The following is a 19,140-nucleotide window of genomic DNA, read 5'->3' as shown; positions in this document are numbered from 1 at the left end:
TCTCTGTTATTGTGATGATCTTCTCTTTTACCACAAAAACAAGTCACGTGCAGTTGGGATGGAGGGAATCCAAAAAGAGCTTTTGTAAAGCATCATAAAATTACACACGTTTCAAGATAAACTGCAATGACTTTGGTGGTTGATCCAGCTTAAGATCAAGTTCTCAAGTTCTCCAACACTGTGGCTAATGACTATTGTAAATACTCTTACAGTGAACACTGTACAAGACCAGCTAAATGATTTAGCATTGTCCTTATGTTTACTGTAGCATGCTGATGTTAGCATTTAACTCAAATTACCACTGTGCCCGGATACAATCTCTGAGAGGCACAGGATCGCCTGTCGACTTGTATTTATGTCGACTGATTAATTGACTAATTATTTCCGCTCTACTTCAAATCGTAGCTATCTCATTAAAACTAAGTCTTGTTTTGGTGCTGCTCATCTAGTAATAGCCTATCTGTCAAAACTGTGACAGGCTGAAGGTGTGTATATTCCCAGCTGGCATTTTTATAATTCAAACATCCGTGGTGTTGTAAAGTGGGAACAGAGCGAGCAGCTACAAGTCAGACGTAGTGTAACGTATGTCATGCTCAATGATTTCCATGCACATGGTGGAATATCGTTCTTCATGATAGCATTCTTCAGCAAGTCTTCTCCGACGTTTCCATGAATATTAATCCAAAGGGCTGAAAGCCGCAGTTTGTACTACTCCCACTTTAAGCACAACTCTAAAAATACTCTGCGAGGTGAATGTTGTTCCTTGTTGGTTTGCCCTTTAAAAGTTGAACGTAGGTAACTTTTCTGATTTGCCCTCTAATGCACAAGGCACTAGGACACACACACACACACACACACACACACACACACACACACACACACACACACACACACACACACACACACACACACACACACACACACACACACACACACACAGAAATATACACAGGTGTTTCTGTGTGAATATTTGCACGTCACTGTCATTCAATTAACAGTTGGCAGGGTCTCACTAGTCGAACCAACAAGGGGTTTACCACACACCGTCTTCTGAGCAATGCAATTATAGTATTTTGTGGAAGTGTGATTTTTGTGCTGCTTAGAGCTGCAGCTCAAGACACTGTGCACACTGTTTGGAAAGTCACAATTTAATTTACACTTCATGTGACAATCTTCAGGAATCAAGGGTGTGAGAGAGTATATGAAAATTATTTGGTCTTGCTATTGTTTCAGCTGCAGGTTGTAGACATGGAATAATACACAAATTTAAGCCATGTTTTTAGACCTCATTACATCACAGGCATCGTCTGCAGAGGCACAGTTATGAACCCATACATAGTCAGGCTGATTATTGTTGTACTGGCAGTTATTATGAATGTACTATCTATCTTACACATGTTCTGAGCTCAGCTTTCTCATTAGAAAAGAAAAAAATAGACATTACAGTAGAGGCGTACAGGAGGGATAGAAGGGAGAGAGTAACACGAAACAAAAAAAGTATATGGCAGCAGAAACAAAAATGCAAAGCACAGTGGAACCTTATCAAAGCAATTAGCATGCCACGGTGTCGTGGGTATCACCGTGAGGGTTATCGGTGAGTAAACACACAAAGGGGAATGAGAAGAACACAAGGCAGCTCCTCGGGGTCTGATGATTAAGCTGCTTTAAGATGAAAGGCCACACTTGACTGGTCAGCTGTAGTTCAAAGTCTTATTGACAGACAAACTAAGACCCGGACTTTGATGGAGAGGTAACGAAGCACAAATGCATGTGCATGTGTGTGCATTGCACACTCAGTATTATCTGTATAAAGCAATAAAAGACTAAACACGTCTGAATATTCACAGTCCTGATTACACGGGTAGTGCCTAAATTGTTTTAGAAAGTCAGTGAAGTATGGTAGATATTACTTCAGTTTTCATTGTTGCTCTCAAGTCACAAATTGCATGTCAATGTCAGCCTCCAGCAATGTCTTAATGGGCTATAAAAAACAAATCAATCATCAGTAGAATGATTTAGCTTCTCATCGACTAAATGCCCCATGCCTCCTTTCAGCCTTTTAACTTTTAAAATCAGCATTATTAACACACCTTTATTGACGGACAGTGTGGGAATAGACAGAAATATAAACTAACACAACCCAGTGGTTCAGTTTCAGACGTACCGCAGATTATTTTTACGGTCATGTTCCTCGTGGCTTCATTCAGCCATGAGTGTGATCTTCGCCATATGCCCAAGATTATTTAAGTTTCAGTTTTAATTTAATACATTTCAGGCGAGGATAAAAGTTAACCAAGGTGCAGAGCGGTGTGATGAACGATCCGCTGATCATGACGGTTCCATATTTCAATGATAATCTGCTTTTGTTGGTTCAAAGTAAAGCTGGTTGAAGGTGATTTAAAGAACGGGCTGAAAAATGCTGGATAAACCTTCGGATATGAGAAACGAAAAATTCTTTCACAGTATTTTAACAGGGCAGTCAGACATCACAAACTCTTGCACATTAATGTACTTTTACATGCACTCAGCTCCTTTATATCTATTGAACTGTTACATGCTTCCACTGCACAACACTGTGTTTAATGATGTGTTACCTTTTTGCACTTCAGTTGACAGGTTTGTTCATCTCTTTCTTGGTATATGTAGTTAAACAGAGATTTGCTAAGAATAATTATTCGAATTTATTCTATTCTTTTAAGTGCTGTAATTAAGTGTATGTATTACACAATTCATTACAATTTATTATTTACCAACGTTTAATTCCAAGCAGCAAAGTCCTGAGATGTTTGCATTAACTGACATAGGCAGTGGTGGCTTTACAAAAAATGTCCACAAACATTATTAAATGTGCTTTGAGGTGAGACGGGTTTGTCAATTGCTGTCTCCAAGGTCAAAAAATAAACTGTCGACATCAAAAGTTGCTAGTGGTAGCAAAAATAATATCTGGAATTTTGGCTGGTATTTAATATTTTTTGGATGAATGACGCACAAGCACTGTTGGAAATACTGTGATTTGGGTTGAATGATTTTAAATTTAGTCGCTGCAAATACATGATTCAAGTACAATGTTAAATATGTTGTCATACATTCAGCGTCAACATAGGCAACTGGCTAAATACGTAAATACTTTAAGAGTTTGCTAATTTTGGTAATAGTTTAGTAGCAATTAGTTTACTTTTGAAACATAAATTAACCAGCAATAACATAATTTGTAGGACACAGGGTTGTACTGTAATATTGGATGTGAATGTGTGCTCTGTAGCAGTGATAAAGATCCCTGAGCTGGGAATTAACAATAATACATTTGAGAGAAAGAGGGGAATAAAAAAAGAAACATACAGTTCAAGTGTACAACTACTGTATGTGTTGCAGTTAATTTACAGAATGTTTTTCCTTATCATGTCCTAAAAAGAAATTCAACTCAGACAGTTTTCCATCACCGACCTTCAACACATTTCCCACAAGCGTCATAGCACCTGTCAAGTGGAAAGGCTCTGTGGTTCTTTTGGCTTCTGCCCTCTGATTGATAGGAAGTGAAAAGCAGGAGCTGCTGGGGTTATAATTCCTGACATTACCAGAAGGGCTATAAAACTAGCTGCTGCTGGACATGCAGGGAAAGAGGGAACAACTTGAGTCGTCTGAGACTGGGCCTGCGGGATGTTAAGACGTCTGATTTATTGAAGTGACTTCTTCATGAGGTGAAACGACACCATCATTTTTTATCAACACTGGACATCAGAGAACAAAGGATAAGGCATGTCCTGCAACTATGCTTAAATAATGTGTCTAATTTGAGAAACTATTATCAAAGGTTACACAATATATTGTATAATATAATTTAGACGTGCACTCCTGAAGCAGCATTAACCAAAGCCCAAAGCATAAAGTGGATAGATCAACCGTGTTGATGTTCAAAAAGTGCTTATTTAAACATCAACAGCATCCTTTACTAAAGTTAAAAAGTGAAATATAAAAAGTTTGCACGTTATAATAAATCAAATAAAAGGTTATGTGCTCAATAAAAGGCATGTGCTATCAGTAAAGGTCTTTGGCAGGTTTAGAGCACATTTGGAAAAGAGGTTTAAAAGCTTCTTAGTAAGGCAGATTGGAGTTTTTGTGTATCCAATAACTCCTGGGAAACAATTTTTGGCTTTTGAGCTACTAAATACTAAAACAAACAAACAAACAAAAAACTGCTCCCTGCTGCTTCTGAAATGTGCTTGTTGAGAGTTCATAGACAGAAACAAACAGTTAAAGGCTCCCTGGGGAGAATCTGACCTCTATTAGCACTGTAGCTGTTTTTCAATGCTGTGGGTCCCCTGTTTTGTTTATCGCGTGCATGCAGACACACTCAGGTGACACAAAAGACACTTGCCAGTGGTGTCACTTTATTCTACCGATCTAAAAGTGGTGGAAATGTGGCAAAAGATGCTGCACTGGGCCAGCAGAGGCCGAGTGCAGACTGTAAATATGGGTGTAAAATCTTCTACATTTGAAATACTTTAAAAATATGATTTGCAAACTATGTTTAATGAGGAAGGGAAATGCTGAGCAAGAAGGTAATAAAAAGGCCTCTGAGAGTCACGTGACATTTTTCAATTGGTTTATCTGTATGAGGAACACTTTCACTTACATGTAGTTAATTTGCAGTACAATTGTTTATATTATTATGCCTAACGTTCAAGTTATTGCAAAAACCAGCGTCACTTTGCCAGAATTCTTAGGAATGTCATTTGTTATCTTGTGTCACTACCCCAACACCATCGTTGTGTCCTGAGCTCGACCTTCAGCAGAACGCTGCATTCATTCTTTAGAATGATGTTAACTGTCCAGGAAGTTTGGGGGCAAACCTCTGTAACACGCTGGTTCTCAACCGTTGTCCTTAAAGACCACTGCTCTGCTTTTTTCCAACTGTTCCCATCTTGTTTTTCCAGCGACCCACTGCTATTTACCTGCATCCGGTTTGTTCAGTCAAGTCAGAAGCTGCGAGATACAATGTCAATGAGGGTGGACAGGGGGCAGGACATAGTAAATCAGTAACATATCAGCTTTTGATTGACTTAACACACCTGATCCAGGTGATCTGCAGTGGGTAGTGCAGGGGTCCTTGAGGACCAGGATTGAGAGCCACTGCTGTAGCATACAGTGCACACATGGCCGTGTTTCTGGCTCTCTGTGGCAGGCAGCAGGGCCATGAGCATGGAGCGACCCCCGCTGACTCCCAAATCAAAAAAAGTCGAAGTTCTGAGGGTTTCTACCAGCCACCTGCACCCCTGCTTGTCTCTGCCTCTGTGTCTGCTTTCCCATGGCTGTGTGAGAGGGCATGAATTATTAACCTGGCTAAAATAAAAAGCTCTGCTGAGTCCAGGCCTCCTGTAGCCATGAATAATGGAAGAGGCAGCTCAACTACAGGCATTTGGTGAGTCAAACACTGGGCCGTGATGGATGGCTAAGGGCCTGCAGTGGCCCCCCCACCCGCCCACCCTACCATCCACTACAGGTCTACCTGGCCCTGAAAAGTAAAACATACATGTAGATCAACTCTATTAATCTCTGGAAGCACCACAGCTTGAGCCCCCCGACCCGTCTCAGTGCATCCCACCTGACAATTTTGCCTCCTGCTGGGAATTTTTGTTTGTTGCTTGTTTGTCATTCTCCTGCCTTTGCTTTCCTCTGTTTTGCTTCTCGCCGGCACTTCTGAAGCCCTCTGCAAGCCCGATCTTACTTTCCAAAGGCAAGACCTGACTCCAGGCCACTCTCTCTATTACCCTTAACGCTAAAACCACAAGGGTGCACTTGATACAGAGGCTGTGTTTTCCAATTTGTGCCAATGACGTCACCGGTGTAAAGTCACGCTGTTTACTTCTGAAGTGATAATTGATTTTCCAGTTGCAAAGCTGTCATGAGCGATGCATATCTATATTTCATTCTCACCTTTACCATCAACTGAGAATTGAGAGTCACATGATAATATTTATTTATGTATGTATTATTTATTTATTTTCTATTTATGGACCTACTTTTTGTTCTCAAGAGAACATTTACTTTTAATTATCTTCAAGAGAATAAATCACTTTGTTCAACCCCCTGTAGATCACATTGTTGTAAGATTACCCAGTAGGTTCCATCAGAAAAAAGACTCTGTTGTTGCAGATATTAATTATACACAGTGTACATATTTATGAATAATTCTGACACTTAATAAATACAGTTTTTTAGTTATGTTCTGACCTAAGATGAGCTCTGACAGCTTTTGATTAGAGCCTTGGAAGTATTTAATAATGATGAAACCACAGGCATTAAAAATCAGATATCAAACTACAATTTACTTTAAGTGCTAATACCTTTTCATTGAAATGCATTAAATTGTCCTAAGAAATGAAATAGTTTGTCAGTTTACATGTTTGTAAATACTATAGTCTTAAAAAGTAAAATTATAAAAAAACTGACAATTGCTAAAATATAATAGTGGGAAAAAAGCAATTACCTAAACATAGAAAATGTGTGTGGTCCAACATCACAAAAAAACATGAAAAAGCAGCCTTTTGGTAAAAAACATCTCATACGCAAGCAAATTTGTTGCATATTCCCCTCGAGCAAAATTCGCTTGAATCAAAATTAGATTAAACACCGTAGGTTTAAAAATGTTCTAAAATACCTGAACATATACTGTCATTTGTGTATTGTGTGAAGCTTTTTTGAGTGTCTTGACTTTGGTTTGCAAGCACCAGCATCAGAACATCCTGCATCCAGAACACCCTGTTGCCCATTACCTCCCAAACTGTACACATTACTGACCAGTAGATCTCCTGGGCTCAGACCAATTAGCAGCTGGAGTAAATAGCAATAAAGTGCTGTAAGAGTTTTGCAATAAAACATGAGTTAAATAGACAGTTGAACTTAACTCACCCCTTTCTACTGTTGAAAGCTGATCGCTTCAAGAAACACTTGAAACACTGACACTCCCCTGTGAGTCATCTTCCTCTCTTGCTGCCTTCTCCTCTGCCTACTCTACACTGCTCTCATATGAAGTTGAGAGAAAATCTCCTCCAGTGATCTATTTGGCCCCTGTTTTATTCTTTTTGAAACATGCATCTAGCTCTCCTCCATTTTTCTCTTACTATTCTCTGAGGCTAAAAACGAAATTTGGGAATCTATTACGTTCAAGCACGATAATTTAAGAGCTCCCACTGCACACAAATATTTCATGAATTAAACCCACCTTAGTTGTCTTAACTTTGTTTCCCGTACTGCAGCTCCATCCTTTCAGATCTGGCAGCACTTTACACTCCTCACCATCCATGCAGGGATGCATCTGGCACCACCACTTCTGTGCAACTATGGATGCTGTTAGGAAAATACAACAGTAACAGAAGGGATACTATAGAGGCAATTAACATCATGCTGTTTCAGAGTGTAGCACAGTTCTGCTTTGTCTGAAGCAACAACGTGTGCCTTCGGTTTCTATATATACATCACAGCGATTGAAGAGAGTGTCTTTTGATCTGTGGCTGACAGAGAACTGTCAGCCTGCCCCGGTGTGTTTTCCGGTCTAAATTACAGGGCATGGGTCAATGTCAAGCCAGTGAGTGTTGTGAGCAGGTGCGTTCAGAGGGAGAAGGGTGGATGTTTGCACCGTACATAGGAGGGGTAATAAAGCGTGCAGCGGAGGTTGGTGCGTCAAGGTCTTATGTTGCTCTGAGGAGGCCTGCAAGCTTCTCCTGACATTTATAAAGCCTAACCAAACTGTCAAAATAGAGGAAGCTCCTGTCAGAGCTATTACAGTGAAAAGAGGAGATATGGATCGATTGGCCTGTAACAGAGGCCACTTTTGCCTTGAAGTGACCAGGCTTCTGTCTGCTTTCTGATACAGACAACGAATGAATAAACTGCTGGTTTGATTTTGAACATATTAAATCCTTCAGAACACCTCAACTGTATTATTTTCCTTCTTTTCATACAATCTTATACCCCCAAAAACTATTGAAATAACCAAGAGAAGCACATCGATAGGTACCACACGGCCATCAGAAGCCAGCCTTAAATCACAGCCCAATCTGTACTGAGAAGCCGGGCGTACCGTCGACACAGGATGGAGCTGCTCTTGTTGTCCCCGCCACCTGTCCAGGGAAGCAGGAGCATTTGACAGTCTGGGATCTCTCTTCGATCTTGTTCTTGTTGCAGCAGCGGTGTGCAGCAATTACCTCACAGGTTCCCGCTTTCACATGAACTGCAAGCACAAACATACACAGTGGGTGGGAAAGCATGTGATGGCTCTGTGCCACATTTTCACCAAAAACATTAGAGAATCAACCAGTGGAGCTCTTTGAGTTTGTGGTTTGCTTTCTATGTGCAAACATAGAAACAATTTCTACAAACACGATGCTACCTTTCCTTACCTGTGCGTTGCCGTCAACTCCAAGCACAATTATTCGTAATGAGCCTAAGTATTTTTAAATACATTGTAAAAGAATGTTCCTTAGATCTTAAAAAAAAAATGGTTACAAAACTGGACTATTCATGGTGGTTTTTCCAAGAGCAGCACAGGCATATATAGTATATATACAGCAGGGGACTAGTTTCAGTTAGAGACATGTTGTTAATAGTTACGGTATGTGGGGTTGATTTAAACTACAGTGCTTCATAATTATACAGAAACTTTGATGTGTTTCTGCAGAAGAAAACACTGCGTTAGGAGACAACATTGGTTAGGGTCAGGCACAAAAACTTCAGGGATAAGTTAGAAGATAAATTACAGTCGAACCCCAGTCTCATGTGTAAAAGTCCAATGTCTTGTTGTCATTGCATTAGGCGTCAAATACTGAAGCGTTGGGGTTTACATTGAAATACACTGAAAGCTATGAGTGTCGATGGCCGACGCAAACGGGTATCCGAAGTGTCAGCATGTATTTCAGAAGGGACTGGACAAAGCCGCGCTTTTTGTCACCTTAGGAATGAGAAGTGGCTGCTGTTTCACAGATACACTACAAGTTCTAAAGAAAGCAAAGCCAAAATGATGAACTAGAGCTTTCAACAAACTGCAAAGGCTGGAGGAAGTGTACTACCAACTTTCCTGTATATACACCTACTGTCCTGCGGAATCTCCAATGTTCATGTTTAAAATGTGTGTCTAAAGGAGTCTAGTTGCCACGTTGTCATATATTATGCAAAGATGTAAGGAAGCTGTTCATACAGTACAGAACGCACAGTGCCGAGAACATGTTCAATATATCTGCAACATTGAGGAAGAGAGATTCCTGTTTTGTTTGCTGTGGTGCTCACAAAAGCAGGTGTTAAAACTTTAAACCACTACAGAAATCTAGCACTACACAAGGTCAACCAAGGTTTCCTCAGCGGTGTGACTCCACGTCTACTTAAAGTCCTGCGAGGGCCTTTGAGTAATTTCTCCACACAGTATGGTTTCAGACACAATGGTTACTTGAAATCCAGGTCATTTCCCAAATGGAAGAGCCCGGCTTTGAACCCCAGTGCAGTCCCACCCGTCCACATATCCTTGAGCAAAATCCTTAATCCACTAACCCTGCAACCCAGCCAGAGGACGAACAGAGCATTTTTATTCACTGGAACAGGGCTAATGAAGTTAAGTAACATTGAAAAACACACATGCTACTTCATACTGACTTGATTAACATCACTAAAACGACTTTTTAAAAAACATTACATTCTCAATTACAAGGACACTGTTTTTCACTGCTATTAAGTCGAACCAAACATCGATACTGCACTCGATTTTATATTCATTACTTTTGTGCATTTCCTCATCACCGTTCCGATCTTGTTTGCATATTTACACATAACAACCAGGATTGAATGGGTGGGAAAAAAAATAGAAAAGCATTAGAAAAGTTTTGACATTCCTTTCAGATCAGGTTAATTATGCCGTAAAGATTTTCAATTTGGAGCTTGACTTGAAAATAGATTGCAGTGAGTTTCTATCTTCCCATTAGCTAGCAATCCAGAAATCTCATCTACAACATTAAAAAAATTTTGCTTCCAATCAATAAGGTGCTATTCACATTCCCACAAAAGGCAAGACAACAATTGCCGATTGAGTGCTTTTCACCAAGCAGAAACTTACTGATGCAAAAACAGGCCATGCTCCAGGCCCTTGATGTGATTATCTTTAAGCCACCAGCACGCCCCCTGGTCAAAGTTAATTTCAAAAGTTGGAAAAGCTGGGATAGAATATTCAAACTTTGTTTAAGAGATAGACACGCATGACCAATAGTAATCAAAAGAGGTGAGACAAGCAAAGGCAATCATTGTAAACCACCTGAATAAGAAAGGCAAACAAAAACATGTATTTGCTGTCAGTGTCTAAAAAGTGCTCACTAGTTTTAAATGAGGGGCATTAATGCAGCAAGATGATATTTCTCTACGAATTTATTTGTTTAAACTGTTGAAAACAGTGGCAAGCACAACAATTTACCTCACTGGAAGTAGTTTTGCTGTTTGTGCAACTCACTGAGCTGCAGTGAGAGGAGAAAAATAAAGCTACTGCACAGCACAAGCCGCAGCTTGGTCTGGATTGGGACTCTCGACTCATTAAAGTGCTGGAAGTGGCTAGTTGGGGTTGGCCGTGTGGAGAGAACTGCTGATTAAAACTGGATCTGCTGGCCAAGGTCAGTGACTCTAAGGCTGGATGCAAAACCACCGTGCAGTGTGGACAGGTTGGGAGGTCAGAGAGCAGTATGTGGTGGTCAGCCGGAGCTGGTAACGATCCGTATGAGAAGAAGCATCTATAAACAGCATGGATACTGTTGTTGGGTATGGGGTGGGAGACAAAGGAGCAGATAAATGACAGTATTCGAAATGTTAGCTCAAACTTAATTTATTATGTTTCAAAGGCTTTTCTTTTTAATGGCTGCTCAATGTACAGTATTTACATTGGGGCCAATATTTTGGTGGTGGCACTTGAAGGTTTCACAGGATAATTACGTAAAAAAAAGAAAAACAACTATTACTTGGTGCTGTGACGCAGACACAGTGTTGATGTACCGTATATTCATGATTTTACAAACTACACAGTTGCTTAAATGTATTTCAGGCTTTGTTTGTTAGAATGTTCGTTCCTTGCTTTTTTCATTTCTTCATTTTAAAGAAGAAATGTATAAAACAGTTTGGAAAATAAAAGCATGGGAAATAAACGCAGGAGTTTTAAGAATTACTTCCGCAAATACTGTAGATTCTTAATAGTTATTAGCAATTCATCACTGAGAGACTTCACCTGCCATGTTTAACATATTACTTCCACACAGTTACTTCCTTCGTAATATACATATTTGCCTTGAATTTTTTTTAATCTCTATTCAATTAAATAGCAAATGCAATGACAGAAAATGTCCACCATATTACCCAACTTCCTCCCTGTCACTTGGTTTTGGTTAGTAAATGTCACACTTCATTCATTAAAAATGCACAAAAAACACTGCATTGGAACATAAACCATAATCACGTTTGCGGTGTAGTTATACAGGGACATACTGTATACATTCCTTTTTAGATTAGATGAAGCAGGTGTGTTTGGTTAATCAGAAGTTGGAAGATACCAATTAGCTTTGTCTTGCCCAACCCCATCCCAGTCTAAGATGGTGTCTTCAAGGTATGGCAATGGTTAGATAGGGGTAAGTAGAAAACAAGCAGGGCAGGGGGACACTGAGGACCAGGGTTGGGAACTATTGCTCTAAGACACTTTGACAACAAGCCGATGCCAACTAAATGTCTAATTCTCTTATTATAGCTTGTCTACCAGTTGTCTACCTGTTCAAAGTCCAAACCAGCTGTTTGAATGGCAGAAATAGTAGCAATGGAATGTAAAAGTGTCACAAAATGGGTCACACGCAGTACATGTATGAGAATACCTGCCTGTTTTCTATTCAGGTAGCTGTTACAATGCCTCACAACAAATGTGATCAATACATTTCTATTAAAGCACTTGAGTGTCATCAGTTAGAATCATCAGGCATCCACATCATCAGGAGCGAGAGATAAGTGAGAGACAAAGACAGGTCACAGGACAGAGAACACTAAAGAGAACTGGCATAAGGCCCAAGCGTTCAGTCAGTTAATATCACTCTGAAACAAAAAGGTCTGCAGTCATTTTCCTTCAATCATTAATTGATCATTTCCAATCTGCAATCAGAACCTGCATAGAGCCGGAGAGGAAGAGGCTGAGTAATAAAACATGACATCTGTATGCGCAGTATATACTGCGATATTGACCTAAATAAAATGGAAGAATATACTTTATATTCAGCAAATGTCTCTTTTTACTGTATCCGAAGTCGTCTCTTTGTGTTTTGCTCATTCGTGTTTTAGTTTGTTCTGCTAACATTACATCACCAAAGCTCAATATTACATGAAACTGCTTTCATATCGGCTAATTTGCAGTGCAGTGTTCAGTGCTAATACTGCGTTCATTATAAACAGCTGTGTAAAAAAAATAACTATTCACTTCAGTGTCCTTGTTGTAATCCCAAGTCAGAGACACCAAGCATTTCATGGAATATGATAATTATTCCCTCTTAGTAAAAAAATAAATGAAATCTTCACTAGTCGACAAACTGTTGGGAACAAGAGCTGCAAAGCTATCATCAGAAGCAGTTTCATCTAAATAAAATTCAATATTTTCACTAACAGAACTGATTCTGCTAATTTAAAACGAGGAATCACAGTTTGTAGCTGGGTTCACTTGTTAACAAAGTGGTGCAAAAAAAAAAAAATGTAACTGCTGCCAGGCTGTTCTTTCATGGCTGCTGCACAGCAGAAGAAGCTGTATCTCTAATGCAGGGAGGCTTTGTGAGTGGGTAAGCAAAGTCATCTGGCTTATTGTGGGAGACTGAACTTCGCAGCTCATCCCAAGAAGGCAAATAATGTTTGTCTTTTGTAAAACAGTAAATGCACTTATTGATTGTATCTGTAGATAAGAAGACTTTTAAAAGAGATGTTGTACACCTACTATTTAATCTGAAACAAAAGTTGTCTTTGAACATAATCCAAGGTTTTCCAAAGTATCGTCACTGTTCCCCAGAGTCAGGCTTCATTCAGTCATAGTTTCGTATGGACTGACTGTTTGTTGTGACAGCTCATGCAATAAAGGCTTCATGAATCTGCCAAAGTCAGTTACAAATAGCTTACAAAATAAATGAAAATTGAAAATTATGTTTCTGACAAAAGCAGTTACCATATTTTTAAAAGTACGGTGTGTCAGACTCAGTGAACTACTGAGCACCGTGTATTATCTGGCGATGAATAATGTGTAAGATGTCAAAGGAGAAAATGTAAACCTGTCATTATTTTTCTGGGCGTATGGGGCATTTATAAATAAGAGTGTGAATCCTCTGACACACAAAAGGAAGAGTTGATGGATGCACTCTCCTTTCAATTTCCTTATTTTCCCTGTCACATTGCCTGCTGCTCTCTTTGACTTCATATCGTGTTTTGCAGACAGGAGTTGGCTAATGTGATGACAAACAGCAGGCAGGAAAAACAGAAACCATTTCCCTTGAGTTTATTTATAAAATGTGATCACATTTGCATTTTTGTGTTTTGTAGGCATTTTGTTTTTCACAAACATGTTTTTTTTTATCTCCCAGAACTGTTATGTAAAGACAGCAGGGCAAATTGAGAGACACGACCGTAAATTCTACATGGATAAAGAAATTATCTGTTTTATTTCAACAGCTGCCAGTCTCATTCAGCCGCGATAAAACGTTAATAAAGACATCTGAAAGGATTACATTAATAGCACAGATTATGAATGGATGATTCTGGTTAAAAAAGTGAGATAGTCACATTTAAAAAGTATACTACTGACCTTAGTTCAGTCTGAATAATGTTTTCTATGAGTTCTTTAGGCTAATCTGTAGGATGTAATTTGTCCTCCAAGTCCAAATAAATCAGGCCCCAGCTCAGGAAGCCCATGAGAAATCCCACTGAACCACGGACCTTATGGGACTGCACTGTACATTCATCGTGCATTATTTATGTCTGGGGGATTTCAAATGCCCGATAACACCTTTCCTCATGAACTTCAAGTTTTCCGCAACATAAGCAGAGGCCATGATGACGCTTAACGTTTAGGCCACGGCAGGGTTAGATGTGGGTAGGTGTGGACAAGCTAAATAAGTATCGCTCCAACGCTTTCTATCATTATTGTTGTGTTGATTGAAAGCTGCTGTTGAGACCATTCGTTACTGCCCCACTCGTCATATGCGGGACTGCATCTCGTGTAGTTATAGGGACAACGTACACCACCCATGTTCCAAATTAACGCAGGGCACACAAGGTCGACATGTTGAGCACAAAGCGTCTAGTTAAAAGCAAGTATGTCCACAACGTAACTAGTAGGCTCTGGAAATTTCCCAATGGGAAGTATAAAACAGGAAGAGTGAAACCTGTTGCCAGCCTTTAGTCTCAGAGCTCCCCCAGCGTAGTTATCCCAGCACTCACCGTACTAGTCACTGCTGCTTCCACATCGATCAAACCATTGATCTAACATGCATAGAGGCATCGGGAACGACACACTGTTCTAACTGTCAGCTGGATGACTGGCTCCATCAGCCTCAGCTGACCAGTCAAGCATAAGATACAGTAACAGAAGCACAACAGGGGAAACATAAGAAACACAAGTGCGGTGCTCATTGTAACGCTGACAAGGAGTCTTAACCAACTCAGAGTGTTTAATTTGTCACAGTGCCACGGAAGAGTCATTTTGTTAAAGAAAGCCCAACCAGATGTGTATTTATTGTCTATTGTTGAGGCTTAAAAACAGTCTTAAGGTGAATTATGTAAAAAATCCAAGAATAGGGGCAATTTCATTTGGAATTGTTGATCTTCAACATTTCTGAAACATTTCGGTAATTATACTTGGACACACAATGTAAAGTCTCTCCCTTCATGCAGCATTTCTTTCTTGGTAAATTAAAAATTCTTGAAGTCTCAAATAGCAGCAAACTGCTAAAATGTAAGCTGAAAGCAAGAGCCAGACCTCGAAATGCTTAAGAGAAAAGAAATACTTATCACTGCAGCCAGTCGACAACCACAACTTTCCTTTAATCAGAAATGGCAAAGCCTTTGCAGTGAAAGCTGCAACATTTTTCACCCCACTGCTGCTGCTGCTGCCATGTAGTGAGAATTTTGAGTAAATCCAAGTACATGCACAATAGTATGCACCAGTAGCTACCCAACAACTACCCAGGTAGGAGGAACCCAATCAATAGTTTGAACAGGAGGAGTGTGTCTCCAACTTATAATAAATGTGCTGTTTCACAACAAAGAAGAGTCTGAGCAAAACTGTATGTTGACAGGCTGATATTAGCTTGTCTGCATACATGTCGGCTACAGAATCTGCGAAATTGTAAATGTGACAAATTACTGCACCCAGCGAGGAAACAGGTAAGATATGAAACTATACCATTCTTGTATAATATGCATACCATATTGGGCTGAATTCTTACTTTTTAGAGCAAAATAATACTACTGTGTGGAACTGCTACATGGTAATGTTAGAACAAAATGATTTGTTTATTAATGACACATCAAATCACGGATAAGGTTAATCACGTATTACTTATATTCTTAATAGTTAATTCAATTACACTGTAATTTACAGTAAGAGAAATGTAAAACAGAACTTGTCAAGAACCTGGTCTGCACCAAATGAAGCAATCAAACAAGCACACACAGACAGGCCAATCATGGGAGACCCCATCGAGTGCCCAGATGTTTATTCGCATCACCATCAAATCGTATGTCTTGAACTGACAGGAAACAAACTTCTTTAGCTACTGAAGCATGAAGCAACAAGTGCAGCTTCAGTGGGCTTTTCACCACAGAGGACAGAGAGCAAAATGTACGATGTGTGTTTTCTGTTTCAGGCTCAGTCTCATGCAGTGTACTGGCTGATCTTTTTCATTTGGCAAATGTAGACACAGATCAAAACACAAAAATCTGAGTCATGTCTTGGCCCCAGGTCCAGACCCGAGAAACAGCGGCAGCCATAAAAACAGATACTAGGCCAAACGATTGAGACACCCTATGAAATAATTATGATTTCCATCATACAGTTTGCTACAGGTGCCACTCACCCATTCTGCTCAACTGGGCGGAACACAACTGACTGTTGCCTGTTTTTCTCTTTCTTTTTGGTAAAACTGTGTCAGTGATGCTACAGGACCATATACAGTATGTCCCAACTTTACCCAGACAAACACTTGGGAAATGGGAAAATAAATCTAGGTAACCATACACACCAAAGCCTTAGTGACGTATTCATTTATTAAACATTAATTTACACCAAATTGAGAAGTGCACTGCAAAAAGGCTTCGCTATGTTCGGCAGCTAGTTGCTAACTGTGTCTGGCTGCCATTTAGTCCATATTTTCTAAAGCAGCTATGGGAATATCCCTGGTCTTCAGAGATGCTTTTTAATGTGTCATCTCATGTCAGATCGTACTGGACCTTATTTGAATGAAACCTCAACCATAGAGGCAGAAGAGAGCAGAAAGTGAGTCATACTGATCATATTGAGTTCATGTAACAAGGAGGTGTGGAAAAGAATAACAAAGAACCTATGTTGTCATAAAATTTTGAGGACCTATACTTGAGAAGTAAATAAAATGTTGTATAAAATAGTCATATTGGACAAACGAATGAAAATAAACGAAGTGTTAGAAAGGCTGGGACACTAACAAACTAACAATCACTACACTCCGTATATCGCAGCAGCTTGGAGACTTTCAATTGCTAAAATAAAGTGCTTGCATTGCTTGGCCATCTATCTTTATCCTCAACGGTCAGTTTCCTGGTTGAAGGAGCAGAGTTTTCTTTTACTATTTAATCTTTTACTCAGCGTGGACAATCTTCAGAGAGAAAGAACATAGAAACAGATGAGTGGGCTCTCACATTCCCTGTGTGTATGCTTTAGTGGTTTAGATGAAGTCCATGTCAGTACCATTCATCTGGCTGCCACAATGTCGGAGCCCACCACTGACTGATCAATTGGAGTCCCTCAAGGAATCATACAGCCTTGTAAGTGAAAGGCTACTGAAGTTATTAAATCCAGGGACAGCAGCCGCAGCAGCTGAGAGACAGAAAAAGACTCAAAGCTTTGTGCACAGACAGCATTTTCTTGACATGGTTACTTAATCTCTTCTAAAACATCATTAAAGAACCATTGTAGTCCATTTCTCATTTCATCACATATGATTTTGTGATGCTTTGTGCATATGATACGCGCATCTTTCCTTATCTTAACATTCCAACACTGAGCATTTTCCTACTCTAATAACACAAAATTAAGATTAGGAACAATATCTAAACATGGCAAGGTAAATTATCTAAATATATGAAAATACTATAAGTGATCAAATTAAACATTAAAGATGTAACACTTAGCTACTTGTCTAATGTCGACTACATTTTATAATTTATTACTTACATAAGAAATTACTAGAAGGTACAACTTCAGTACCTTGATGCTCTTTAGAAGCAACAACTGCAAAACACCAACATTCCTTTATTGTGTTTGTCTCTAAATTATGCAGCAATACTAAAATAACTTATCAAAAGTTGCATCTGCATTTGTTTCAACAATATTTATTTTATATTATATATATTTTTTATATTTATTAAGTTGTTTTCGGTGCTATTAGTATTCAGTGCTATACTTTTATTAGAAATTATAATTGTTAACTTATTATATTTTTATTGATGGCCTGTGTTGCTGCCCTGACATGTCAGTAAAACACTACCACATTCTTCCTGAAAGAGAAATGAGATTAAAAGCTCTGTACCAGTAAAATAGACTGTGAAACGAGCTAAATTCTTCTCTTCTGGATCTACTAAAATGACCCGAACCAAATTATTGATACACTCGGAACTGTGATAATCATTTTATGAAAATCAAGGCATCAGTGATAACTCCAACAAATAGTCATAAACAGATATTAAATTGGGGTGAGGTATAAATCAAACCTTTTCAGGGATAATCTGCCCGGTTGCAACTGGGGTGGCCAATCAGATTTTGGGATGCCCAGTGCCACCGTAGGCCCCTCTCTGGCCACACCCCTGTTGTGTGCACCACACTGAATGGAGAGGAATAGCAGAGAGTTGCCAATCACAGCAAGCGGAAAAAGAACCAACCCACTAAGGAGAACTAGAAAACAGATACAAGCTGAGTTCCATTATTGCAGTAAAACAGTGGATTGAAGACCCAAGTTTGCGCTCAAACAGTGGGGACACATGAGGGCGGCTGTATCTCAGTTGGTAAGGCAGTCATCCACGGACCACAGGATCAGTGGTTCGATCCCTGTTCCTGTTGCTCCCGGTGGGTAAGGTCAGCACCTTGCATGGCAGCCACTGCCATCGGTGTGTGAATGGGAATCAACATTGTAAAGCGCTTTGGATAAAAGCGCTACGTAAGTGGCCATTTACCATTTAAAACCCATGGTGTGATACCACACTGCATCTGGGAGAATGTCCTTTGCGCAAGTTAAACAAATGTAGAGTTTTTGGGTGTATCACATCAGCTCTATGTTCACATAAGAAAAGAAAGGCTTTAAGGTAAAGGACACAATCCCGACTGTGAAACATAGAGGTTATGTCGAGGAGCTACTTTGCAGTGTGCTTTCATTTTGAAGAGAAACATACTGCCCAATGTCAGAGACACAGGAGCTCATGACTTCTTTTTATTTATTCCACAGTTTATGCGCTGCATCATTAAAGTGGCTAAAACATCTGTGGAGTTAATGAGGATGACTGGGCTCCTGTTTTGTTTCTGGTGCGGTGCTCACACAGATCACACAGAAGCACTTGGGCAAAATACAAACCCAACTCCCGAAAAAAAAGTCGGAAAGATGTGAAAATGTAAATAAAAACTGAATGCAATGATTTGCAAATCTCGACAATCCACATTTTATTCACAATAGAACATAAACAACAAATAAGATGTTGAAACTGAGACATTTTACCATTTCATGGAAAATAAGATCTATGGGTAAAAAAACATATTCCCTACTTTTTTGGAGTTGGGATAGCATGACATATACTGACAAACGTGTTTTATGCCTCAAGGTTTTAGAGACTGTTATAGACAGAAATTGAATGTACCATACAGTG

At 39.5% G+C, this 19,140-nt stretch overlaps 1 protein-coding gene across 1 annotated transcript in view; it reads right to left on the bottom strand.

Annotated features, from left to right (window-relative positions):
• tafa3a (TAFA chemokine like family member 3a) overlaps positions 1–19,140 on the bottom strand; it is an 87,184-nt gene that overhangs the window by 4,697 nt on the left and 63,347 nt on the right. The window contains exons 3-4 of the mRNA XM_067505959.1: positions 8,081–8,230; positions 7,223–7,347 (exon numbers count right to left, since the gene is read on the bottom strand). Coding sequence (XP_067362060.1) covers positions 7,223–7,347; positions 8,081–8,230 — 275 coding nt within the window. The remainder of the gene's footprint in view (positions 1–7,222; positions 7,348–8,080; positions 8,231–19,140) is intronic.

Source organism: Channa argus, chromosome 5, assembly GCF_033026475.1.
Source record: "Channa argus isolate prfri chromosome 5, Channa argus male v1.0, whole genome shotgun sequence".
Lineage (NCBI taxonomy): Eukaryota > Metazoa > Chordata > Actinopteri > Anabantiformes > Channidae > Channa > Channa argus.
Note: the sequence above shows the minus strand (reverse complement) of the source record. Positions and strands in the feature narration are given on the sequence as shown.